We start from the raw sequence: 27,188 nt of genomic DNA on the forward strand, positions 1-27,188 counted from the left end.
ATTTTCTTTGTTCTTTCCATTCTGTTTGTTTATGTGCCTGTTTGTTAGTCTTTTTTATTTTTTATTTATTTATTTTTGAGACAGGGTCTCCCTGTAGCCTCAGCTGACCTGGAACTAACTATATAGACCAGGCTGGCCTCAGTCTCACAAAGATTCACGTACCTCTGCCTCCTGAGTGCTAGATTAAAGGTATGTGCCACCGCGCCCGGCTTCACAAATTATTTTTAATGTCTATACATATCCTTCACATCATTGAACAACTGATACTGCTATTTCATTATTGCTTTTTCTAAATCTTTGCTAAGTTTAATAATATAGCACTGTCTTTATAACTTATTTTTGTGTCTATCTGTACGGTTTTTAAAGAATCTTCATAGTGATTCTAGTACCTTCACCTTACGTAGGAGTAAACTGAGGCACAGAAATGAGGTTTTAGCTGTTCAAATGAATATAGCAAACTCTTTCCAAAGCTAAGACTAGATCATAGGATTCCAGAAGCTCGGGTGTTCTCCCCAGTCCTTACTTTCTAGTCTCCTTTGCAGAATTCTTTTTCCAGTTAACTTCAACTGTTTCTTAAAATCCAAAGGCCGTGTTAACTTTCAGAAGCCAGAGTTCAGGGAATCTCACCTGTTAGGTCCTTCTTCAAATGCTGTTTCCTGTACCCAGTGCCTTCCTTATTAATTGGTCATAGAACCTTTTCGCCTTAACTGGTTTAGGCTCCTCTCCATCTCAAAATAACATTCTGTGAATCCAGCACAAATGCAAAGGCATGAAATCTTTTTTAATTTTTAAAAACTTTATTAAACCATTACAATGATGAAAATTTGCATCTGGCCATATGCTTATCTAGGATAAATTTCTAAGGGCAAAATTGCTAAAAAAAAAAAAAGAAAAGAAAAAAAGAAGAAGACAGGTATTTTGCACTTTGCATATAAAGCACACAGCATTTCCAATAACCCCTAGAAAGGGCCACCCCTGGACAACTGCCAGTACTCCCATTTTTGCCCCTGCTGACCAGTCTGGCTTTTGTCATTTTGCTTTTGAGAAGCTCATACCTGAGTATTATATTTGCATTATTTTCATCCCTCCCAGTCCCCCTCCAGCTCCTCCCATGTGCCCCCTACCCCCTCTTAATTCTGTGTCCTTTTCTTTGACTATTATCATTACATATACATTTATATACATAGATGCATGTGTATAAATATACAAATATATAATGCACTGATTCCATCTAGTGGCACTCATATGTGCCTGTGTTTAAGGCTGCCCACTTGTAGTTAGATAACCTCTCAGGGAGCTAGAAACCGAAGAAAATTGATTCCTCCCACCTCTCTCAGCATCTATTGTTTACCTGAAACTCTTTACCCTGAGGTGGGACCCTGTGAAATTTCCCCCATCCAACTTGGCCAGTCAACTGGTTTTGTCATTATCCTAATCTTGTTAGACTACCAAACCATGGGGAAGAAGGAGCTAGAAAGAAGGGAATAGTGAGCCACAGGTATTAGGAAGAGGGAAGTATGGAAATTGATGGGGGTGTGTGTGCATGAAATCTCTTTTTTAAAATCTTGCATTTAACTTCTTCCTTATATAAAGAAAGAAACTATAGTTCTGAGAAAGAAGGACTTGCTCAAGGAGTCATAAGTTAATGGCAGTGTCAGTATTAAAGTAGTTACTTCCGATCAAAAGAAAGCATAATCCCTTTGTATTAACATGTATTATATTCTGTGATAATTTGTTTAAATTTAGCCTTGCTATAATCTTTTTGTTGTTGTTTGGAGTGTTTGTTTGTTGTTTGTTTGAGACCGGGTCTCCTTGTAGCCCCAGCTGGCCTGGAACTTGTCATGTACACCAGGCTGGCCTAGAACTCATAGAGATTCCCCTGCCTCTGCCTTCTGAGTGCTGGGATTAAAGGCGTGTGTCACCACGCCTGGCTTGCTATAATCTTATAAAGGTAAATATTAGCATTCTTACTTCACAGGTAGAAAAATTAAGGCGTAATTTGAACAGGTATGATTTGCCTGGTGGTAAACTGTTATCATCTCAGGAACTGGGAGGTTGGTTAAGGAAGGAGAATAACAAATTCAGAGTCAGCCTGGGCTTCGTAACAAGACCCCATCTCCAAAAAATATATCATATGAAGGAGTAGACACCATAGATACTAATCAGTGTCACTTTCAATCTGCCTTTCTTACTCACTAATCCCCCTGATATTGCTGTGTAGACAGTTGGGGTGGGGGTTGGACAGAGCCCGAATGTCAGCTCACCAAGGCCTGGGATGGGGAGCTCACTTGTTTTTGTCTCCCTCCAGGAGAATTCCTGAGTTTTGCTGATGACTTACTCTCTGGCCTGGGGACATCTTGTGTAGCAGCTGGTCGAAGCCATGGTGAGGTTCCTGAAGTCAGTATCTACTCAGTCATCTTCAAGTGCCTGGAGCCAGATGGTCTCTACAAGTAAGAGGTGTTGTGCTTGTGGGAACTATGAAGCCAGGAGGATGGGTTTAAAGCCTAGGAGGGACAGCAGGAGTTATACTCTTCAGGCCAAACGTAATGTTTTCTTAGCCTCCTGTATGTGCACTTGATGTGTCTAAGGTTTAGAAGTGTCCATTTAGAGTGACGCACAGCACACAAGGTGAGCACTAAAGAGCTAATTTAGACCAGAAACTAAAACTATTCCTCTTTCCGGTGAAGAGACCAAGTGGGTTAATCACTGTTGCAGAACAGGATATTGAAGAGGGCTGGCATCGCAATCTGTTTACTGCTCTTTTCTGTTTTCCATACTGTCTCCCTATAGGAGTATTTTATAATATTCTTTATTAAAGAATATTATATATTAAAAGCCTTTTATATATACTTTACCTGAGATATATAAAAATATACATGTATATCTGCATATATTAAGGTATACTGATACGTACCTCTTACATATAGATCTTCTCTAATATGTATGTGTATCTATGTATGTATAGTAGAATGTATTGAAATTGTATTCAAACATCTAAAAGGCACTTGGAGATTCATTTGTTAATGTCAGAAGAGAAAGCAGCCTTGCTTTTCACTTGTTTCCAACCTCAATGATATTGCTATTTCTGGAGGTAGCCATCATAAACAACAATCCAATGCTCTAGAGATCAGCATGTCCCTTATCATTTAAAAATATGTCCCCTCCCTTATTATCCTAGAATTGTGAGGAGTTAAACTTTATTTACCAATAAGTCAACTCATTATTTTATTTGCATGGTTTACTCATCCCTTAATTCATCCATCTACCCAACCATTCATCCATCCCTTATCTCTCTCTCCTCTCATCCGTCTTCCCAATTCGTCCATCTATTTATACACTCCTACGTATAGTTCTCATGCCACTTAGTCATACGTCAGTCATTGTGTTTATGTTGTTATTGGCTCATTTCTACCTTATTTACTTATTTATCCAACATTTTCTGAGGATTTTGTGTGTTTTGAAACTGAATGAAGATCTTCTCAGGTATGAATGATCCTGATTCAGAGGGCCCTGTCCTCAGATAACGTAAAACCTAACGGTGATGTGAAAGGGTGCATACTTGTTTTTATATGTCTCTGTTATGTTTACTTGTGTAACCCTAAATAAATTGCCCTCCATCTATAGATCTCAATTTCAGCCTTTGTAAAACAGAGATAATAAGATGTAGGCTGCATTATTGAGACTTTAACAAAACTGTAGCAGTCGCCCCAAGTACCTGCTCAGTAGCTATTAGTCCTTTCACCATTTGTGAACATCCCTCACATTTAACCAGGTTGCATCTTTCATTTTCTCTCTCTTTCTGAAGAAAATTACTTTTCCATAGACCCCCAGTACCCTTTGGGTATTTGTTGTAGTTATGGCTCTTGATAATAACCAGTACATTGCTGCACCAATCTCAGTATCACTGTGAGCTGGGAACTGGGCCTTGTAACCCTGCTGTACAGCTGATTGTTGCAGAATTGTTGGAATTCAGACTTTTTCTTTAATCTCTTGAGAGCAGTGAATGCTCTAGAAACAGGACTCCTGAAGTACAGGAAGGTATTGGATCTCTTCCAGCAGAACAATGGAGCAAACCAGCCAGAGAAAGTAGGGTATACCTTGGACCTTAAGAAATGAGTACAGGGCTGGAGTGACGGCTCAGTGGTTAAGAACACTGATCGTTCTTGCAGAATACCTGGGTTTGAATCCCAGCACCCACATGACAACTAACAACTGTCCATAACTCCAGTTCCAGGGTATCCAACAGCCTCTTCTGTCCTCCGCAGGCATTATCTACATGCAGGCAATACATGTATACACATAAAATAAAAGTAATAAATAAAATATTTTTAAAAAAGAAATGGGCACGGCCATGATGGTGAATACACTTTTAGCTCTACAGCCTCAGAATCAGTAAGTAATTAGAGTCTGGCTCTGCATTACTGCATCTGTGTGATGTAAGCAAGCCTGTGACTGGAGCTCTAAGCTCCTCTCTGACTCTGAAAACTAGGATTATATGAAAGTGGCATTTTAGAAGATTCCTTGATGGCTAGCTGCTGGAACTTCTGCCCCTCCTTAAGGGGATATACTAGAGGCAGATGGACCTGGATTCAAGTCTATACCTTTCTCTTTATCAGTTACTCATTCTCTGAGTCTCCATTTCCTTCCCTATGAAAATGTGCTTGGCTTTCTGGGACTCTCCCTCTCTCCATCCATCTTCCCATCCATCTATCTGTCTCTTTATCCTTCCAGGGTATTTAATAAGATAGTATATAACTTCCCTGCTTGATGATGGATGCCCACTTAGAGTGTATCAAATTTTACCTGATTGTGGCAATTGTAAATTTTAGTCTTCACCTCGTCTGTCCTCTGAGTGATTGGAGAGTCTCCATCTAGCAAACAGGTCACCTGCCAGGTGGTTCCTATCTATTAAGTTGGAAGGAGTAACCCTATCATTGGGTAGCACTGTAGCAACTTGGTATTAGCTGGGCTAATATCCACAGCCCCGTTGTGAAAAGCAATGGACTATGCTTATACATTTCCCCCAAAGCAATTAATACTGAGAGCTAAACAAATCAACCATCATCCTTTAAGTGTGGTAAATTCTGTCCTTCACTTCTTCTTTTCTTAATGATCTTGCACCACTCCTGTTTCCCAACTCTTGAAGCAGGGAACACCTTCCTTTCCTTGTCTGGGAAATGCATTTGTCATGAGCTTGTCTTTCTCATCTCTGAACATTCCTTTATTTTATTTATTTATTTTTGAAATTGATTTTATTAATGGACCTGGGATCTGGGCCACAACGACAAGGAGCCAGGGTGTTGTTTGGAAAAGTCTCTCATCCCACTCGCGGCTTTATTCACATGGAGTCTGACCGATTCAGTCTTGAGTTTTAAAATAGTTCCAGTGTCAGTCAGTTCTTCGGGTTTCTTGTTTTTTGCTTACTCGTTCCTTAGCAAAATTTGTTTTCTTCCTCTTGAGCCAAAAAGGTTGCTTGTGTCAGTAGAAAGAGCACAGGCTTTGGGGACAGGCTGGGCTGGGTGTGAATCTTGATTCTTCCCTGTGTGTACTCAGAAACTGACCCAAGACAAGTGACTTCTCAGTGTTCTCAGTAACAAGTTCTAGGGGGAAAAAAAGACTGATAGTCATTCCTATCTTACAGGGGTCTAGAAAAGGAAACTACTTTAATAAAAATAAACTAGAAGCACAGAGTTGGCCAGAATGCCTGGTGCATTTTCTTCTTCCCATTTCAGTCTCCGGTTGTCAGGGTCTCTTTCCTTCCAGAACTCTGGAGGAGTTGGTCTCCATGTATCCCTGAATGAATGGCCATCCAGAGCTCTCTGGGAGAGAAGAGGGAAAGGAAAGGTCAGACTCAGAGGTGAAAATGTGTAGAAAGCACTTTCCATGACAAACAGGGACACCTGCCCCTCAGGGGATGCTCCCAGGAAGATCCCCCTGACTGATGGGGATGCCCACCCTGCTTTCCAGAGTTCACATCCTGCTGTCTCTACTTCTTCTTCTGCATCTTTGGGCTGATGGTCCAGGTCGAGGTCCAGGTCCTCTGCCTGTTCTTAAGTTTCAGCAACTTCATCATGAAGGTGGTTGGATCAGCCTCTGCATCATGAGAGCCCTGGATATGGGTGCTGTTGCCAGGGGATCACTTCTCATCCTCTGTCCTGGGCTCTTGTCTTTCCCAAATAGTTACGTCTTTCACTTTCCTTTTAGCCCTACCGAGCCTCTTTGTTTCTTTACCAGTATCTCTTTATTTTCAGGACTTTCTGTGGGCATGTATTTTCTGTATGGATTCCTGTCTGTATCTTTCATTTGCCTTTCCATTGTCCTTGTTATTCTCTTAACAAGTCCATGTCAGACTTTCTGCTCTATTTCTTACTTGAATTTTTGGCTCTGCCTTCTCCCATCCACACTCCCTCTCTTTACCCCACCTAGGAAGGCAAATTGCTTTTGCAGCCCCTCCATCCATGTAATTTTACACAGTGCCTCAGGGTGAGACCAATCCAAGAAGTGAAAGTCAAGGCTGATTTTCTGTCCTAAGCTCACCCTAGTGTAACAAAACAGAAACATCAGCACCATGCCCCATTTAAATCGAATTTCCTTGTTTGTTTCATTTGTTTTGCTTTGAATGAAAACAAACAAGAACAACAGAGGGAGAGGGTCCCCTGAAGGTCTGACAGTGGGCCAGCGCCTGTTCCCTTGGGTTGTTAAGTCTAAGGGTGAGTTTGAGTCAGTGTCAGGGTGTCTTCTTGAGTTGATGACTGAGGCCAGGCTGGGCGTCTCTGGTCCTCATCCTTACCTGACTAGGGGCCTAGACACCCTTCTTGTAACTGCTTTCCAATTTCCCATTACCCAAGGTAATTAGCGTCCGTCTTGTCTTGGCTGCCTTGCCTTCTTTAATCATGGATGGCTGCCAAGGGGTCCTTGGTGAACATGCCAGGAGCAGCCGGGCCTGATTCCTGGGGTGGGGGACTCATTCTCACACATTCAGAGACTTGCCTCAGGCCCACCCTCACCTCTCTGGCTTCATCTCTATGAAAGGAATGCCAAGAGAGCCCGGGTACCACATCCAAGTGCCAGCATCCATGGTGGGAACAGAGTCTCGAGGGAAAGTCTTCTTAGTGGGGGTGGGTAGGGCTGGAAGAGTAGCAGGAAAACCAAGCCCCAGGAGGAGGGAAGGCATTGCACAAGACTAGGGCCCAAGGTCAAGAGACAGACAACCACTCTTGCTGATTTCAATGCCACCTCGGGCAAATTCCTGCCCCTCCTCCAGCCATGATACCCTCCCTGTGTAAAGGAAAGTTTAACTCAGTGGGCTCTAAGACTTACAGACTAAAGCAAGCAGTCAGGAATCCAAACCACAGTTCTGACTCTTAGTGCGACCCTCACTTTCTAGATAAGTAGTTATAAAATTGTTTTGTTGAGGATTCACTTTGTGCTACGAATTATGCCAGGTGCAAACACCGTCTCATTCAATCCTCTCTGTAGCCCTTTGAATGTGGTGACTGTACTCTTATCATCTCCCCTATCACAGATGTGAAAATTGGAAACTAAGGGAAAAGAGCACACACACACACACACACACACACACACACACACACACACACACACACACACACACAAAACAAACAAAACAAAACAAAACAAAAAAAAACTGCTGACCTCCTTTCTTGGTACTTAACAAAGGAAAGAGGGAAAATAGTAATCACTGTTGTTACTATTTGTCATGAAACATTCAACCCAAATAATCATGCCTTCCATGGTCTGTTGGCAGCCTAGTGCTCACAGCATGTGAGTGGGAGAGCTTGTTATATACATCACATCTCCCACTCTGATACTCCCCCTCATCATTCTGCAGGCCTATTTCTTTCCTTGAGTCTCTTATCACCACTGCTCCTTTTTCACAGGGCTCCTCCCTTGGTTCTCTCCACAATGGCCCCTCATTTTCCTTCAAATACACAAGTAGATATTGTCTCCTCCAAGAGCCCTTCCTTGACCACATTATCTACCATGCTTGCTTCATACAGAGACACAAAGCTCTAGTAGTTACTAGAACCTTAATGATTTGGTCTGATTCTTTATCATCTGTCCTCTGTCATTGGACGGGCCTAAGAGTGAGATCTATGTATTCCTCATCCCTGATGCCTAAAATCCTGCCTGATGCCAGGTAAGAATCCAACAAATACTTGGTGAATGCTGACTGAATTTCTAAGTCAGTTCAGAAATCCAGGAGCTACTGGCTTCCCTTCCATCACTCACAGCCTTCTCCTCCCTCCCCTTATCAAACAGTCAAGGAAGTCCTGTTATGTACCAGGGTGTGACGCATTACCATTTCTTTACAGCTGCTCTCCCCCACTACACCTCTTCCCTCTCCCCTCTGCCATTTCCTTTGTCACTCTGATTCTCTTTTCCTTGTCTTCGCTCTCTCTTCCTCTCTCTGTCTCTCTCTTCCTTTCTGTTTTATAAATCCTCTTTCAATCAATCCTCCGAACAGTTCTCCAAAGTAGTTGCTTCTGCTTTCATCTAACAGATGCTGCCACCAAAGCCCAGAGAGTTTAGAGAACGTAGCTTCAGACCGAACGCTGGCAAGTGAAGGAACCAAGGCCTATGCAAGGCTAGCTCAGGCCCAGAGCTTCAGCTCAAACGTACGCTCACTAATATGGCACGAATCAGACACATAGGTATGGTAGAGACCAAGGAGTGGGAAAAGGACCTTTTATACCAAGCTCCCTGCACAAATGGGTTTGGAAAAACATGGAAAACAAACTATCAGTTCTGTCAACAAATGCTACCTACCTACCTACTCCTAAACTCCAAACTTTGTCCTGCCTTTTAGGCCTCACAGTGACATATAAGCAGCAGACTGCGCGTCCATGGTGCTACTCTGCCTAGGAATAGAGCCCTGGGGTCATTTGTAGAGTCGTTCATCCCCAGTTCTCATCTGCTGGGTTGTTTCATAGTCTCTAGACTCCCATGATTTTGTGAAAAACATCCAGGCAGCTGGAGTAAAGATGCCTTCCTAAACACTCAGGGGACCCAGAGCCTTGGATATGATGTTCCTGGGCTTTTATCAGCAGCATGGCAGCATTGATGCCTGGGTACAGCTTAGGGAGCACATTGCAAAAGCAGCTAAGCCCACTACCATGGATACTATAGTAATGTATCAGATGAAATCCCAAAGTTTCTCTTTATTTACATTCCTACCCTACCCTCTTCATTTCCTCTCTTTGTGCCGAGAATCAGCACAGAATTTACTGGAAACAGCATGAAAGTCATCAGGAGACCTCCAGGGCTAGCTTTGAAAAGCGCTTGTCCAGTTGACGAGGGGCCACAGACCTGAAAGTCACCCTGCCTCTTGTCCTAAGTGTCTGTGAGGCCTTAAGCAAGTATTTATACTTGGGAGGTCTCAGTTTCTCCATTTGTAGAAGAGAGCTGGAAAAAGCCATCTCCAAAGATATTTTCAGAAGTCAGAGGCTGTACATCTCCACAGATGGAGGAGGCAAAGATAAACCAAGCCCCTGGCAGACAAGAAGTCCAGCATCATCCCACACAGAAGAATTTCATTCAGGTAGCAGCTGAGATACCCTGCTTTCCCTTGGCTTCTGTGACCCGGTCTGTTCAGTGGGGCTCCTGAGCCAAGTCCCAGGCATGTCCCAGCCAGCATCTGAGGGGACTTCCAGCTCCTACGAGAAAGGAGATGTGCAGAGAAGAAGGCTTCCTGGCTGACCAGGACCCAGACTGCAGCCTCTGAACCAGCCCAAGATGAGGCTGCTGCCCAAGGCGGATCCAGGACACATCAGGGGAAGAAGCCAGAAGGGGCCAGCAGGGTTCCTGCCCGGCTCAGTTCTGTCTTTCTTTCACACTGCAAACTTTTCTGGTCTTTGCGTTTCTCTTTCCTCCCTTCATCCTTGACTCTGTCCCTCTTCCCTTTGTTCCCTCCTTCTCCTTTCTCCTTGTCTTCCAGTCTGTGTCCCTCTCCCCTCCTGCCATCCTCTCTCATTTTTACTTTGCTTTCACTTTTGTCCACTTGTTTATTGCCTTTTCATAGGTTTAGATCCTCATCCTCTTTCGGCTTTTGTTCCCCCTCTGCCGTGCTGCCTTCCGCTCCGTTGCTCTTACTGCTTGGCAGGCTGTTGCTATGCTTTCGTGTCTATGTACACTGCTCCTCTTGTGTTCTCTCCTTGTTGGCTTCTTTGTTCCTTCTGTTTCTTTTTCTTTGCTTATCATTTCTTGGGTCTGTCTCGTGCAGTCTCCGGATCCCTCTTCTTCCATCATCCTGTGAGTTTTCTCTATCCTCCTTTTAATACCTCACACCCAAGCCTATGTACCAGGATCTGTGCCCATTACCAGGTTCTGCACTGAGCACGATCAGGCATCCCCAATATTATCAGGAGCCAGGGTCTTCTGGTGTCCCCCCAGATCAAGTGGAATGTGGACTATCCTTGGGACTCTATTCCATCCAGCATCCGGTCATGCTGGCCTCTCCAAAGTGCACAGTTGGGGCCCCAGAGAGGAGACGAGCTGTCTTGAAGCCAGGAGCAAACACAGCCATGCATCCCAAGCCAAGAAAGACTAGTAGAGAAAAAATAATGCTGTTTTTCAGTCGACAGACAGTGAGGCTCCTAAAACCTGCTGGGGACTATAAGGCAAGTTGTTTCTTTCCTCAGACTGCATCAGGATTTCATCCAGGAATGGGACACCAGCCAGGGTTCCAAAGGGACTGGGCACAAGCTGCTTATATGAACTTGTAGAAGGTGGAACAGGATAGGAGTTGAGTCTGTACTCCAGAGGTAGACCCTGAATGACAAGCAGAGGAGATGGTCATTCTCCTGCAGGTAATAGGAATCCATCAAAAGCTGTTGAGGAAGGATAGGATGGCTTTTAGTCTGTGCTTTGTGGTGACAAATCTGACAACAGTATGGAGACTAGGCTGGGTTGGGTTTTGAGTCAGAGAAGCCATTGGATTCAGGTAGACTGAATGGGTTGGACTTCATAGTTTGGGATTCCTTGTGTCTATTCCTGGGTGAGAAATTCGTTGGGCCACAGCTGGCAGCGTGGCCTTAGTTGGGTTCTGAAACATCTGGTAATAGCTTTTCTTTGACTTAAAAATTGAATGCAATACAAAGAACTCTAGAAAGGTCATGTTTGTTGGTCATCTACAAGGTGCCTTGAACTAAGGTAAGCACTTAGATGGAGAACTACTGAAGCTAAGCAAAGTCTGTGCACTTAGGTGATGGCAGGAAGAGAGAGGAAGAGCCAGGCTGTTTTCCCCTGATGCTCTAATGGGAATGCCCAGGGTCTATAAGAATTCCAAGAAAGAACCCAGCTTGGGGGGGACACTCTGCTGCCAGGTCCTCCTGAGGAGTGAGACATGGGGTCACAATTGGTTAAACTTGCCTCTGCCTCAGAATTCATGTATACCAGAAACATCTGACTATGACCTTGTTTGAAAATCATCTAAGAGGAGGAGAGGACACAGGAAGAGGGTGTAAGAGGCTGAAGGCAGAGTTAGTTGTGTTGTAACAAGCCAAAAAACACCAGGGGCCATCCAAAGCTGGACAAGGCAAGATAAGATTTTTTTCCAAACTTCTTCAGAGGAAGTGTGGCCTTGCAGATATTTTAATGTCAGACATGTAGCCTCAGAATTATAAAATCGTGTATGTATTTTATAAGTAACCACATGTGTGGTTGTTTTTTAGGTCAACCTTAAGGAAACTAATACAGGGCTTAAAAAGGTCTCTAGCAAAAGAAAGACTTTGGGAAGACTGGAAAACGAGGGAGACAGTATGGTACAGTAGAGAGTGTTGCTGGACTATGGAGGGCCAGCGTAGGAGAGATAGTGTTATGAAACAGACAAGGCCTGCATCTTCACTCAGACTATGAGGAAGTTCCAAGGGAGAGATGCTACGCCCAAGCTCCAAAACCGCAGAGAAGTGCCACCAAGCAGTTTACAACTGGCCAAAGAAACCAGTTTATAGGGAAGAATGAGCCTACAGGTCATGTCCTAGACAAGAACTCAAGGTCTTGTCTGTCAGAGAACAGATGAAGGGGGTTAATATCTTATCTAACCTGTAGGCTTCACAGGCAGACAGAGCCAGGACCAACACATAGGGATCTATCCATGGCTCTTTCCAGAAGGTTGTTACTCACTGTCTACCTTAACAACACCTTTTAGGGACAAGATACAGAGATCGCTAAGTATAGGAACAACTTTCTTCCTATGGGCTCACAATTCTCATGTAGGCCCTGTGTGAGTTTTCTTGCCCATACACTTAGAGGCTTTGACAGACAGCTTTGTCTTTCATAAACCTCGGATTTCAGGACAATGAGGGAGATAGTGGAGAAGTTGTCTATTCTGACCATCTAAGCCTCGAAGAATGAACCCATGCCAAGGTCCAAGTCTTCTTTTTCCTGTCCTCATCGTTTTGACTGTGGGATTACCCTGCTTCTCCCCCACCATACTCCCACCTCTGTCTTTAAAGGAAGATGTTACTGTGAGCAGTCTTGAGGTCACCACTAGGAAGGTGTTAGAGGACTGTAGGGGATCACCATTAATGATGTGTAGAGCCAGGCAAGACACAATCCAGACCTCTGGCAGTTTTTCCTTTCTGCTCTGTTCTCTTTTCCCCTGAGGACCAGACCTTTCCATCTACTAACAACCCCAGTCTGTTTTCATGTTTGCATCACAGAATAGCCTGTGTGCCTGGGGCTGCACACACCACTGACCCAAACCTTACAAAACCTACCCTAAGTCACTCAGAGTCTAGAGTCAGGAGTGGCCTGGATCAGAGCACTTAACTCCACAATAAGCTACATGCTGCTTTCTTGTCCTCTACTCAAGCACGCATGTATCGTCAGTCATCTCAAGTATCTGTGACACTAAGGGCATATGATTTGAGACATGCTATGCTAGGATAATTCCAAATCTCACACATGCTCTAACAATACAGGATACTTTTTTTTTCTTAGGTCATAATTTCTGTATCTTTAAAGTGAGGATATTGTTTCTGCCTGCTTTAGAGGTTTTCAATGTTGTTTATGTTTCTATTGGAACGGGATCTTATTCTGAAGCCCAGACTGACTTGGAACTTGCTATGTAACCCAGGCTAGCTTTGAACTTGAGCTCTCCCTGCTTGTACCTCCTGGGTGCTGAGGTTGCATGTGTGAGCTACAAAGCTCATATATGAGAGTTTTATTTTTAAAAAGGCAAGACAGAGTAGGTAACACATGCTGAGCTCCTAGGCATATAATATCCTGTGTAATATCAAACGTACCCAATACATATAAGATCATTCTTTAAACTGGGAGCATTTTGGAACAGGAAACAAGACCCTTAAACATCCTTTCAACATGAGATGTGGCCAATCTAGGGTTATTTTCCTATAACGTATGATATAACAAGAGATGTTTTATCTTTCCCACTGATCGTTGCAGCTTCTTGACTCTGTCACGGAGTTCTTATGATTATGGAGAATCAAAATGACCAGTGACTAATGGTAGAACAGGCTTCAGAAATCATGTGTAATACATCTGTGAATCCATAACACATGGCCTGGCACTTGCTGGATGCTTAATTCAACAGCAAAAAAGATTGGTGATATGTATCACAGGTTGAATGGATAGAGTCTGCCTTTGATGTAAACAGATGTAGCTGTTAGCCAAAACTGAAGCAATGACAGGTCCGTACCATTCACCATCATCATGAACCATTTATGGATCTCAACTGCTGCATGCCAGCATTGTGCAAGGATCTTTAGGTCTGCTAGCTTTTTGAAACTTAGCAATATTGCTAAGTACCTTTATGGTGATAGTACAATACCCTATTTTATAGATAAGGAAAGTAAGACAGACTAAAAGTGACTTGCCAAGGTCTCGTAACTGATAAACAGCAGAGCTACGATTCCAACACAAGCTTTCTGGCTCCGGAGGCACCACATATCTATTCTTCTACATTCCTCTCTTAGACGTCATTGAATTGGAATTTGACGTCTTAGGGCTCACAGTGAATGAGCTTTGCCCAGTGTTGGAGACAAGCTTGTAAGTAGCTAATTCCCTGGGGTTAGAAGGCGACTGACCCCATAATGATGGCATGAGAGTTGTAAGGAAGCTGCAGTCTCTTATGCTTCTTGGAGGAGGTGCCTTTGAGCTGAGTCTGGGTGGCACTGAACATTTAGAATGGGGAAATTATTATGTCACTGGTAGAAGAAATGGCTGAAACAAAGTGAAGGAGGTGATAAATTGAAAAGATCCATATCGAGGAGAGTTGCAAGTTCAAGACAGCTGAAATACACAATAGATGTGGTAGGACAGGCAGAACTTTCAAGGCCCTGTGTTGCAGGATAAAGATCCATTGATAGGTTCTGAGTGACAATGAGAAGCAAGATGTGAATTTAAAAAATATCTCTGTGACATATGACTTAGTTGGGGAGACAGAGGGTGGGGAGACTAGTTGGGGTTGTGCTTATAGTAGTTCTGGTAAGGGATAATGACTGGCATTAGAGCTGTGGCAGGGATGGAGGGGAGGAGATCAACGATGAGAGTCATAAGATGTGGGCTTGTATTGTGAGTTTCCTTTGGGAATCCAACAAAGGACAACTAATAATGTGGCCTCGGTGAGAAGACAAAGCCTAGATTTGAAATTTTTAATTTGGGGTTCAAATCCTCACTCTACCAGTTGGCCTTTGACTAATTGCTGAAAAAAATGTTTAAGGCTGAGGCAGGAGAATTGCAACAAGTTTGAGGGCAGCCTGGACTAAATGAGTTCCAGGTCAGCCTAGGCTAAAAATTAGGCTCTGTCAAAAATAAGCCAAATAGGCTGGAGAGATAGCTCAGAGGGTAAGAGCACTGGCTTCCAGAGGACCTGGATTCCCTCTCCAGCACCCACGTGGTAGCTTACAACCATCAGTAGCTCCAGTTCCAGGGGAATCCAACGCCCTCTTTTGACCTCTGAGGGCATTGCACAACATGGGTGTGCATGCAGGCCATACATTCATACACATAAAATAAAAATAATATTAAATACTTTTAAAAAACAGGCCATACAGACAATGCTTTACCTCAAAAAGAAAGCATTTTAAGTATTATTTCACATCCTAGCAGTGAATCTAATACATTCTACTACAAAATTCACACACATACACCTTAAATAAAACTTTCCATTGTCAACTTCTGGCACCTAGTAGGTCCTTTATGCATATGAACTCCTTCCTGGGTCTTTACTCTTACTTGTGTATGCATTCGCATTAATTCTCTGTCTCTCTCCACTCTTCACTGCCCAGCTTCCCTCTCTCTGTCCCTCTTTCCCCAGGATGCCAAAAATGAAATAACATTCTTTGCATGTTTGTTCTCTAGCTCCTGGCAGCCTTCCCACAGACCCCTGGCTGGGTCAGGACTGATTTGCATTAGCATGTGCGAGGCCAGTGTGAAGGGGAGGGAGAGGCCCTGCTTGCAGGGAGTTTCATCAGGCACTCTCGCCAGAAAAAGGAAAAGTGACTATTTCTTTCTGGGAAACATTCAGAGATTAAGACAACTAGAGAAGGCAGGGGAGGTGCCCTGCTTGTAGAGGTTGTGGGTGAGTGGGCTGCATATCTGACTCCCACAGCGATATTCAACTCCTGTCACCCTTATCACAAGCCAGGAACTTCATAGCATTATGTTGCTCTTTCTGAATTGTATCTAAGTCCATGACAAGGAGAGGAGGGAGCGCTCAGGAGCAGACAGGACACTCTGCAGCCACAGGATAAATAAACAGCATTTTTTCTGGCTTCTTAATGGATATTAAATCCACAAAAACATCCTTAGAAAAAAAAGCAGAGATGACCCCCACAGATTTGTTTTCTGTTTGTTTTAGCTTTAATCTTGTGAGTTTTTGCATATTATGATGTCTTAGTGTCATATGTTTTTCCAGGAATCTCAGTACCCTTGTGCAGATCTAGATAGCCAATGGCAGGCCCAGGGAGTCCCTGGGGGTGTCTCCAGAACACCAGTGCTGTCTTGAAGTGTGCTACTTCTAGAGACTAGAGCTGCACTGTTTACAGAGTGGGAAACTGAGTCTCTGGCACTTGGTTTAATAATAGCCCTGTGTATTTCTTATTTATTTAATTATTTATTATTGATTTATGGTACTGAGGTTTGCAGCCATGCCTTACCCACTCTAGGAAGGTGCTCTACCACTGAACTATATCTCTAACCTCTTTTTTGCTTTTCTTATTTTGAGACAGTGTATCCTTAAGTAACCCCGCTGGCCTCGAACACACTCCATAGCAGACCTTGAACTTGCCATTCTCCATCCTCAGCCTCTCAGTAGCTGAGATTATAGGCCTGTATCTTGGGCCCGACTTCTTAATTTTCACTTGATCTTCTCTACTTCTTTACTGGAATGCGCCTTCTCCAAGTGAGACCTTTTCCTTTTCTTTCACATTAATGTCCTCTGGATTTCCAGTAAAATAATTTTTAGTTTTAATTAAAACTATGTAAAGTGTTTTTGACACCTCAGACACTCTTCTAAGTGGCTTCCATAAATTATCTTATCTGGTCTTCCAAGTGAGGCCACTATTTCCTCATCTGCATCTTACAGATGAGAAAATCAAATCCCAGGATATTTACCACAGGTCATGCCACAGGTCTGCAGGTCATGCCACAGGCCAGTAGCAGAGCCAGGATTTGAAGTCAACTGGGGTGACTCCTGAGGCCATGTTTGTACTCATTAACTAATTCAAAAGCCAAATTAGCATCTAAGAAGTCTCTTGGACAACAAAGATTCTGTCTCACCCACCTCAGGGCCTTGTCATATGCTAGGTGTTTTCCCTTAGTTAATTCTATTGGTCCTTCAATTCTTTCCTCAAATGACGCCCTCTCCCCTGTCATCTGAATTATCTACCCCATTCCATTTCTTTTGCTGCAGTTATCAAACTTTATAATACATATTTATATGTGTTATACATAACCCCTACTAGGCTTAACGGTTTGTGGGGTAAAGTTGCTTTTTTTTTTTTTTCTGTGAATACTTAGCTTCCCTTAGTTAATTCTATTGGTCCTTCAATTCTTTCCTCAAATGACGCCCTCTCCCCTGTCATCTGAATTATCTACCCCATTCCATTTCTTTTGCTGCAGTTATCAAACTTTATAATACATATTTATATGTGTTATACATAACCCCTACTAGGCTTAACGGTTTGTGGGGTAAAGTTGCTTTTTTTTTTTTTCTGTGAATACTTAGCTGCACACACAAAGGTAATCAGTAAATATTTGTTTTATAATAGATCATTTATTATATAAATGCATATGTCTATGTACTATTGACACTAGAGAAGCATGAGGAAAGCATTTTTTTTTCTTCATTTTAGAGGTAAGTAAATAAAGGCTCCTGGTGGCTTAATACACTAGGCAATTATCACAAAAAGAGTGTTTGAAAGACCTCAGGCCTCTAATGTCAGAGCCCGGACTCTGACCTCTATGCTCTATTCCCTCCTGCCAAGCTCTCTAAAGAACACACAGAAGAATAAAATGCACTCTTTGCTTTGTGAGTTTCCTATTCTTCAGGGAAAAGCCAAATGTATACATAAACCATGATTCTATGTATCAATTAATTGCTCAACTTGTCCTGTCATATCATATAGATCATGAGCTATGGAAAGAAATGACAGGACAACCAAGTCATTGTTTTGTTTTGCAAGGAAGTAACCTCTTCCTACCCTTTCTTTATCCAATACAATTTATCCTCTAAGCATGTGCTCAAATTAAGATCTTCCCTATTAGTATTGGTGTTTGTTTATCCCATCACTGTGTATCTATTTCTTTGTAGGGTTCTACACTGAGTTCTCGGAACTCAGAGATGAACAAGACATTGCCCCTGCTTCCATGGAACTTAAGATAATATGTGGTCAGTGATGTGAGAGCTCACAGGAGCAGAGCCTTTCTGCCCAGTAAAAGCTGGCCAGAAAGAGTAACGTGACATTATAATTGAACTTTAAGGGATGATTAGGATCAGTAAGATGAAGATTGGGTGAGAAAGGAAAAAACAATGGTTTTCCAAGGAGAGGAAGTCACATGTGCAAAGTTACTGAGGAACAAGGCAGCCTGGCACGTTTACAGACCACACAAAGGTCAGCATGGCACGGTGAAACCAAGTAAGTGTGCCAAGCCTAAAGAAACTGCTAGGGCTCAAATCATGAAGGGGCTTTAGGCCAAGCTAGAAGGTAAACTTTAAACTCAAGGGTGAAAGCAACTATTAGAGATCTTGAACCAGCTGCTCAGGTGACATTGTCAGATTTGCACTTTATGGTGAGAGAAAACTACAGGAAGCAAGTTGGGAAGTCGGATGCAGGTTGCCTTGCTTGAGTGATGTCACCAATCCTGTCCTGGGAGGTCAGGACATGTAGGTCATGGTGTCCAACCCTATTAGGAGTTGGAGAAATGAGAACTTGTTCTTCAGTGTGTACTGAACTACTTAAGGAGTAGGGATGGTTAGGTAAGGGAAGCAAAACTAAAAGTCTGATGGCCTCCCATAAGAAGACCATAAGGCTAATCACTGAGTACAGTCCACATCTAAGTAGTTTCAACACCAATGCCAATGATCCTTAATTACCATATTGTATCACCTCAATTGACACTCTAGGTTTCACCCCAAGGCGAAGGCCCTCCTAAGGTACAGCAACCAAATTGATGAATAAGGGAATAAGCTACGGAGAGAATGGGTTCATGTAAATTGGGAAGCATGTAAATTGGAGGCTGCCTAGAAGTCTCAGCCTTATATCTAGACTGATCTGAAGCTGGGTGGCTGAGAAACTGGAGTTTGTTAGTGCCTTGGTGTCGTCTCAGTCCTTGGACAAATGCAAACCTTACAGAATATTTTTTTTTTTCCTGCAAGAAGGGAACAGTTGTGTCTTCAAAGTCAAGGTGAACGTACTGCAAGATGCTCTGGGCCAGCCTTTGACTGAGTGCCAGCTCCATCACTCTCCGACTATGCGTCCTTGATTTAAAAGCCCCCTTGCTATCCTCCTTACAAACAGCAAATTGTCTGAATGCAGAATATGGGCAATAGACCCTGCTTTGTCTTCTTCTCAAGGTTATTTGTACAATAAGCTTTACAAAGTGTAAATTGATAGGTGTCAGGAGTGCATTTGTTTCTATTAATCATGAAAACTGAAACTAAAAGAAGAAACTACAGGGAAAGTAGAGTAAGCTGCCACAGGCCGCCATGCAGAATTAGGGCCTGTTGACACTGTGCCACATTCGCAGCAGAATCCAAAGAACTCAGAGGATGCACATGAAGACTAGTTTGTCCCCCTTCATCAGTCTCACTCTGCCCCTTCCTCTGAAAATACCACCACTGTCATGGATCTACATTAGTCTAGGTCCTTGGACCAAAGTAGACTCAAGTTCCCTAGCTTGTTTGCTCTTTAATTTATACCATCATCTTTGATTTCATATTAACAAGTTGAAAGTACTGCTGCTTTTATTTGAAACTTGCAGCCCTTACTGCTTTTGTTTATTGCTAATACTAATTTCTGTAATAAACACAGATTCAAAACTATGGCACAGAAAGGTCCATTGGGTCTTATCTCTCTCCTAGAAATCTTCCCCACCCCTTTTTATGCCAATACCTATAAGAAAATAAATATTTTAATAATGTATTCTTCTAATCTTGTGCTTACGCAAAGTCTTACGTCTCTGAGAGCTTGTCCAGCCGTGGCAAGTTCTTATCAGTACAGGATGCCTCAACCGTGCCCAGCCAGCGCATTGCCCCCATTCTAGTAACTCAAGGTTTCTAAAGCTGATGTGTCCAGTCAACCAGAGAGGCTTATCTTCATGGGGCAAAGGAAGCCGGATGGTGGTTGGGACTCTGAGATATTAGATGAAGGTTGTGCAAGGTTGTGTGTGTTCAAAGCAGCAATCGAATCTGCTGTCCTAGACAAAGAGAAACATCACAGTGATGATTAACAGCTTTTTCAGGGGCTGCAGACAGATGATGGGTTTGAATACTGTGTTCTATACATCTCAAACATGTGTCCCTACAAAGTGACTGCATCACTAGTCTGAGCCTGTTTCCCAGGTGTCAGGGTCATAGGGACTAGGTCCACTGTGTCTTTAGCAATGTGCCTATGGTGGCAGTGCCCAGATACAGAGCTGATGGAAAGAAGTGGGAAGCTGATCCATATCACAAGCAAAAGCCAGAGCAGTGTGGCCAGAGATCCAGCATGAAAGGAGTGAGGGAAGGCAAATAAACAGAGCCTAGAGAGAATGAATATGGTCCATTATAAAGATTTTTTTAAAAGCCACACTGAAATCTCATGTTAAGTAGAGTGAGGGCAAGACCTTTGGGAAAGGCATCTCTCTCTACCCTGTTCACAGTTCTTATGAATGTTATTCACCATGCTGAAAGTCATGTGGTGTTCTTCACCGTGGCGAGGGCCTCTGCAGCATCCCAGCTTGGATTTGCATTGAGTTTACTGTGTGACCTAGGGCAGACTGACTGCCTCTCTGTGTCTTAGTTAAGTGAAGGGACTGAATGAGACTTAGTACAATTATATGCTGCTGCTCAGTGTCCCAGCACTGAGAATATTTTTGAGTTCCCCTTAGCAAGTCAGGGCTGACAGGCCTCCCCGGCTGCTTCCTTTTCCCTGGTGTTTCACACCTGTGGGCATCAGAAATCACATCTTTCATTATGCTTTCTATTTTATTGACAGCCTGGATGGAATAGTTGGTCTTTATGCTATACTGTGTGTGGCACCCAACCTTACCCTCCATTGCTCAGGCCTTCTTGTATCAGTGCTGGTGATGACTCCCAGCTCTCACCTAGGGAAAGGCTTTACCGAATCCTCTATCTTCTCTCAGTTACATTAATAGTGTCAAACTTGTATTCTGTCTTACTTATCTTGTTTTTTCATGTGAATGGGTCTTATTTACTCAAATCGGATCACACATGACCACTTTTTAGTTAGGACTGTGTTGACTTATAACATGAATATTACATAACACAAAGATCATATATTTGGGATCAAATGAACTCTGGGATTGGATCCTGCCTTGGAACTAACTATCCATGAGATACAAGAAACTCATTTCATACATACATACATATGTGTATAGAGAGATGACAGATAGATAGATTCCCTTTGAGAAGTAGGCACTGCATTGCTATATTTCCTATATATTTCTCCTCCTAGAATGCCTGCTAATATCTCAGGCAGTTACACTACCTATATATTTAAACAGCTATTTCAAAGGTATTTGAGTATAGGCAAAGTTCTGGAATTAGTGAGGAGAGAGAAAATGACTACTTCAGCAGCCACAGGAGGTTGTAGACTTCCTAGGTTATTGTGTTGTCATCTTCCACTTCTCTCTCCATATTCTCCTTTCCCAACACTCTGCATGGTGATGAGCTTTCCGAACCATGTTGTGCCCATGCCCCTACATTGGGACCAGCTACAGCCCCTCCCAATGTGGCAGGATTAGGCTTCCCTGCCCTTTAGTGGGAGCCCAGACCTTTGTAGACTACCTGAGATTACCTGAATCCAGCCCCCACCTAGCAAGCTTCCCAAATTGTGCTGTACCTGCTGACTAGAGTGGACCAGACCTTAGGAGGAAAGTTGAGTGCCTGTGATTGTCACCTGACTTGGGCCCCTGCAGGAGCTCCTGAGTAGCTGGACTAGAGCCATCTGGTCCCTTGAAGATAAAATCAAAAGAGAGAACCTGACGTCTACACCAACCAGCTTTTCATACCTAATAAGAAAACAACAAAGGCACATCAAGTATACAAACAGAAACTGACTTAATCTCAACAAAGGAAGGCTTGAGCCTCACACCAGAATCAGAAACAATAAAAGAAATCCACATAACGAAAAAACAATAATATGAAAAACCCATATAATATAACCCCACCAAACACCAACAGTCCTATAGAGGAGTTCTACATAAGAACTCCCTAGAGATAACCCAAGACACAAAATTTAAAAGAACAATCATAAACATGATCAAAGAATTCAGTGAATTTAAAGAACAGAAAAACAAACAAATTAAAGAACTAAAGAAGATAGGGATAAACTTCTCACTGGATTCACAACAGAGTTACAAATATTGGAGCCTGGAAAGATGGCTTAACAGTTAAGAGTACTGACTACTCTTACAGAGGACCCTGTTTCAATTCCCAGCACCCACATGGCAGCTAACAACTGTCTGAAACTCCAGTTCTAAGGGAATCTGACACTTTCTTCTGACCTCTGTAGACATTACATGACACAGGTGCACTTACACACATGCAAGCAATACCCTCATACACATAAAAATAAATAAAAATAAGTAAATAAATGAATAGAAATATTGAAGAAAACTGAGGCTGAAATTACAAAGGAAGCAAACACTCAATAAGTCAATTACAAAGGACAGGAGAAAGCCTCACCAATAGAATGAATGAAATGGCAACCAGAATATCAAGATTGGGCAATAAAGTTGACTAATTGGACCACTCAAGCAAAGATTATGAAAAATTTAAGAAAATACAGGAATGGAATATGCAGGAAATGTGGGACACCATGAAAAGACCCAATTTACACATCACAGGCATAGAGGAAGAAGAATCTCAGGATAATGGTATGGACCAGATCGTCAAAAGGATTGTAGAAGAAAATCTCCCAAAATTAAAGAAAGACATGTCCATACAAATACAAGAAATACATAAAATACCAAAGAAACAGGAGCAGAAAAGAAACTCCCAGTGGCATATCATAGTAAAAATACTAAATGTATCGAACAAAGAAAGAATACTGAAAACTGCAAAAGAAAAACAATAAGTCACACATAAAGGAAAACCTATCAGAGTTACAGCTGACTTTTCAGTGCAAACTATGAAAACCAGAAGAGTCTGGACCAAAGTATTCCCAGTTCTAAATGACTGTAGATGCCAACCCAAAATACTTTACCCAGCAAAAATGTCTATTGCAGTTAAAGGGGAAAGAAAAGTCTTCCACAACATAAGTAGGCTGAAAGAATTCATGTCCACAAAACCAGCCCTTCAGAGAATTCTTGAAGCAATACAAAGAGCTGAAGAAAGGAATGGCTATACCAAAGAGGCAACAGAAAGAAACTAAATGAAGGTATTAACAGTGGAAACACACAGTTAGACCAAGAATGCAAATAGAAATTAAAATGACAGGAATCAGTACACATCTTTCAATGATAATTTTAAATATTAACGAGCTGAACTCCCCAGTCAAAAGACATAGGCTAGTTGAATAGATTCAGAAATAATATCCATCTTTTTGTTGTCTACAAGAAACCTATCTTGAAGCACAGGCAGTACCTTAAGGTGAAAGGATGAAAAAACAAATCCCAAACCAATGGCACTAAGAAACAAGCAAGAGTTGCAATTCTAATATCTGACAAAATAGACTTCAAACTAAAACTAATTAGAAGTGATAAAGAGGGCCACTTCATTCTAGTCAAAGGAACAATTGATCAAGAAGATATTACAATCATGAATGTATATGTGCCAAATTCTAGTGCACCCAACTTCATTAAAATAGTACTGCAGGACTTTAAGACATAGATTAATCCAACTCACTAATAGTAGGGGACTTCAGTATCCTACTGTTTCCATTAGACAGGTCAACCAGACAAAGAATAAACAGAGAGACATCTGAATTAAACAATACCATACATCAAATGGACCTAACAGACACCTACCATTTATTCCACCCAAGCACCAAAGAATATACTTTCCATTTGGCACTCTATGGAACTTTCTCCAAAAACAACCACATGGTGGGGCACAAAACAAGCCAAGCCTCAACATATACAAAAAAAAAAAAAAAAAAAAAAAAAAAATTGAAAGAATTCCATGCATTCTATCAGACCACAATGCAAGAAAGCTTAAAAATCAACACCAGGAGAAGTCCTAGTAATAACATGAACTCATGGAGATTAAATAACACACTCCATGATGAATGGGTCAAAGGAAAAATTAAGAAAGAAATAAAAGTATTCCTGGAACTAAATGGAAAGGACAATACCCATAACAAAGCCTCTGGGACACTTTAAAAGCACTCCTAAGAGGGAAGTTTATAGCTCTAGGTGCCTACATTAAAAAAATCAGAAAGAGCTCAAATAAATGACTTAACAGTGCAACTCAAGACCCTTGAAAGGCAGCAACAAATGAAACAAAAACCCAGCAGACAAGAAGAAATAACAAAAATCAGAGCAGAAATTAATGAAATATAAACAAAGAAAATAATACAAGGAATCAGAGAATCCAAGAGCTGGTTCTTTGAAAAGATAAATAAAATAGACAGACCCTTAGCCTAGTTAACCAAAAGAAAGAAAGAGCAACTCCAAATCAACAAAATCAGAGATGAAAGGGGAAACATCACAATAGACAACAAAATGATCCAGGTTTTACTATGTAAAACCTATACACTACTAAATTTGAAAAACCTAAAAGGAATGGATGTGTATCTAAAATCATGGGAACTGCCAAAACTAAACCAAGAAGAGATCAATATCTTAAACAGACCTATAACATATAAGGACATTGAAAAAGTAATACAAAATTTCTCGAGTGAAAAAAGCCCAGGCCCAGGTGGATTCACAGCAGAATTCTAACAGACAATTAATGAATATCTATATACAATAATACTTAAATTATTAAAAAAAATAGAGACAGAGGGAGAACTCCTAAATTCCTTCCATGAAGCCAGCATCACTATAATACCAAAAGCAGGTAAAGATACAACCAAAAAAACCCAAAACTATAGACCCAAAAATCAGAGCAGAAATTAATGAACATAAATGCAAAAATTCTCAACAAAATACTTGCAAACCACATACAGACACACACCAAGAAGATCATCCAGTACAATCAAGTTGGTATTATTCCAGAGATGCAGTGGTAGTTCAATATCTGTAAATCAATAAACATCATAGGTAATATAAATGACTCAAAGGCAAAAACAACAAACCCACAGCCAACGTCATTCTAAATGGAGAATAACTGGAAGCATTCCCATTAAAATCAGGAACCAGACTAGGCTGTCCATTATCTCCACTACTTTTTAATAGAGTGCTTGAAATTCTTGCTAGAGCAATAAGACAAGAGAAGGAAATTAAAGGAGTACCAATTGGAAAAGAAGAGATCAAATTATCCCTTTTTGCAGATGGTATGATATTATACCTACGAGATCCCAAAAATTCCAACAGAAAACTCCTAGAATGGATCAATCCTTTCAGTAAAGTGGCAGGTTACAAAATTAATCTACAAAAATCAGTAGCCTTTTATATACCAACAACAAGCATTTAGAGAAAGAGTGAAGGGAAACCCTTCCATTCACAATAGCCTCAGAAAATAAAATAAAATATCTCAGAATAAACCTGACCAAAGACATCGAAGATCTCTACAATGAAAATTTTAAATCTTTGAAGAAAGAGATTGAGGAAGATACCACAAGATAGAAGGAACTCCCATGCTCATGGATTGGAAGAATTAATATTGTGAAAATGACCATCTACCAAAAGCCATTTATAGATTCAATGCAATGCCAACCACAGTCTCCATGACATTCTCCACAGAATTAGAAATAAAAAATCCTCAGATTTATATGGAAGCACAAAAGATCCCAGGTACCAAAGCAACCCTGAGCACAAAGAGGAATGCTGGGGGGAATTACCATACCAGATTTCAAACTATATTACAGAGCTGTAGTCATAAAAACAGCATGGTACTGGCACAAAAAAATAGACCCATAGATCATTGGAACATAACTGAAGACCCAAACATGCAGTTTCAACTACCTGATATGTGACACAGTGGCCGAGAACATTCACTGGAGGAAAGACAGCATCTTCAAAGACAGCTGGCAAAACTGGATCTCCACCTGTAAAAGAATGAATCTAGACCCTTATGTTTCACCTTGCACAAGCGTCAACTCCAAATGGATCAAAGACCCCAATGTGAAACCTGAAACTCTGAAACTGTTAGAAGAAAACATTGGCAATAACCTACAAGATATAGGTGTAGGAAAGGACTTTTTAAATCAGGCATCAATTGCTCAGGAATTAAGGTAAAAAATCAACAAGTGGGACCTCATTAAACTAAAATGTTTCTGTACAGCAAAAGAAGCATCCAAAGAAGTGAAGAGAAAACCCATAGAGTGGGAGAAAATCTTCACTTGGTGACACATCTGACAGAGGTTTAACATCCAGAATATATAAAGAATTCAAAACACAAGGAATCAAGAAAATAAGTGACCCAATTAAAAGATGGGCTAAGGATCTGAACAGAGCGTTCTCAAAAGAAGAAATGAAGATGGCTAAGAAACATCTTAAAAAGTGTTCAACACCATTAATAATTAGGGAAATGCAAATTAAAACCACCTTCAGATTTCATCTCACCCCAGTCAGACTGGCTAAGATCAAGAGAACAAATGATACCAAATGTTGGAGAGGATGCGAGAAAGGGAGATGCTCATTCACTGCTGGTGGAATTGCAAACTTGTGCAACCTCAATGGAAAGCAGTGTGGAGAATTGTTTAACACTAAAAATGAACCTACCATTTGACCACTCCATGGTATATACCCAAAGGACACATCCTATTGCAGAGATACTTGTACATCCATGTTTGTTGCTGCTCTTTTCACAGTAGTTAGGAGATGGAAGCAACCTAAGGTCCCTTTCAAATGACGAGGGGAGAATGAAGATGTGGCACATTTACACAATGGAGTTCTACTCAGCAGTAAAGAAAAATGAAATAATAAAATTTGCAGGTAAATGGGTGGAGCTAGAAGCAGTTATACTAAGCGAAGTAACACAGACTCAGAAAAACAAACGACATGTGTTCTCCCTCATATGTGGATCCTAGCACGAAATCCTTATTTGTGAAAATGTATCCAGATATATCGGCAGGAACCAGAATAATGAAGAGGAACCAGGGAGGTAAAAGGAAAGAAAGAACCTGAGAGAGAAGAACAGTAGGAGACCGGTGTTACTAAGGGAGAAGTTGATAGAAAGGGGGTATTTAAATGGGAGGGGGAGGGAGGGTTATACAAGGAACCTTGGGGTTAAAGGGGAAGAAGGAGCTGAGGAGAGGTGGGACCATAGGAGCCTGGTATTATCAAGGGAGAAATGGGGGCAATGAGGACACTTTAAATGGGAAATCCATGGTCAGAGGTATAGACAGGGAAAGAGAAGAGAGATAAATAATGCCTAG

General features: G+C 41.7%; 1 protein-coding gene across 5 annotated transcripts in view; it reads left to right on the plus strand.

The window, feature by feature from the left end:
- Astn2 (astrotactin 2) overlaps window positions 1-27,188 on the plus strand; it is a 1,043,712-nt gene that overhangs the window by 974,786 nt on the left and 41,738 nt on the right. For all 5 annotated transcript variants that reach the window (XM_008833484.3, XM_029563720.1, XM_029563721.1 and 2 more), the window contains one exon: window positions 2,309-2,450. In XM_008833484.3, coding sequence (XP_008831706.1) covers window positions 2,309-2,450 — 142 coding nt within the window. The remainder of the gene's footprint in view (window positions 1-2,308; window positions 2,451-27,188) is intronic.

Source organism: Nannospalax galili, unplaced genomic scaffold (genome assembly GCF_000622305.1).
Source record: "Nannospalax galili isolate Female #2095 unplaced genomic scaffold, S.galili_v1.0 scaffold34, whole genome shotgun sequence".
Taxonomy (NCBI): Eukaryota; Metazoa; Chordata; class Mammalia; order Rodentia; family Spalacidae; genus Nannospalax; species Nannospalax galili.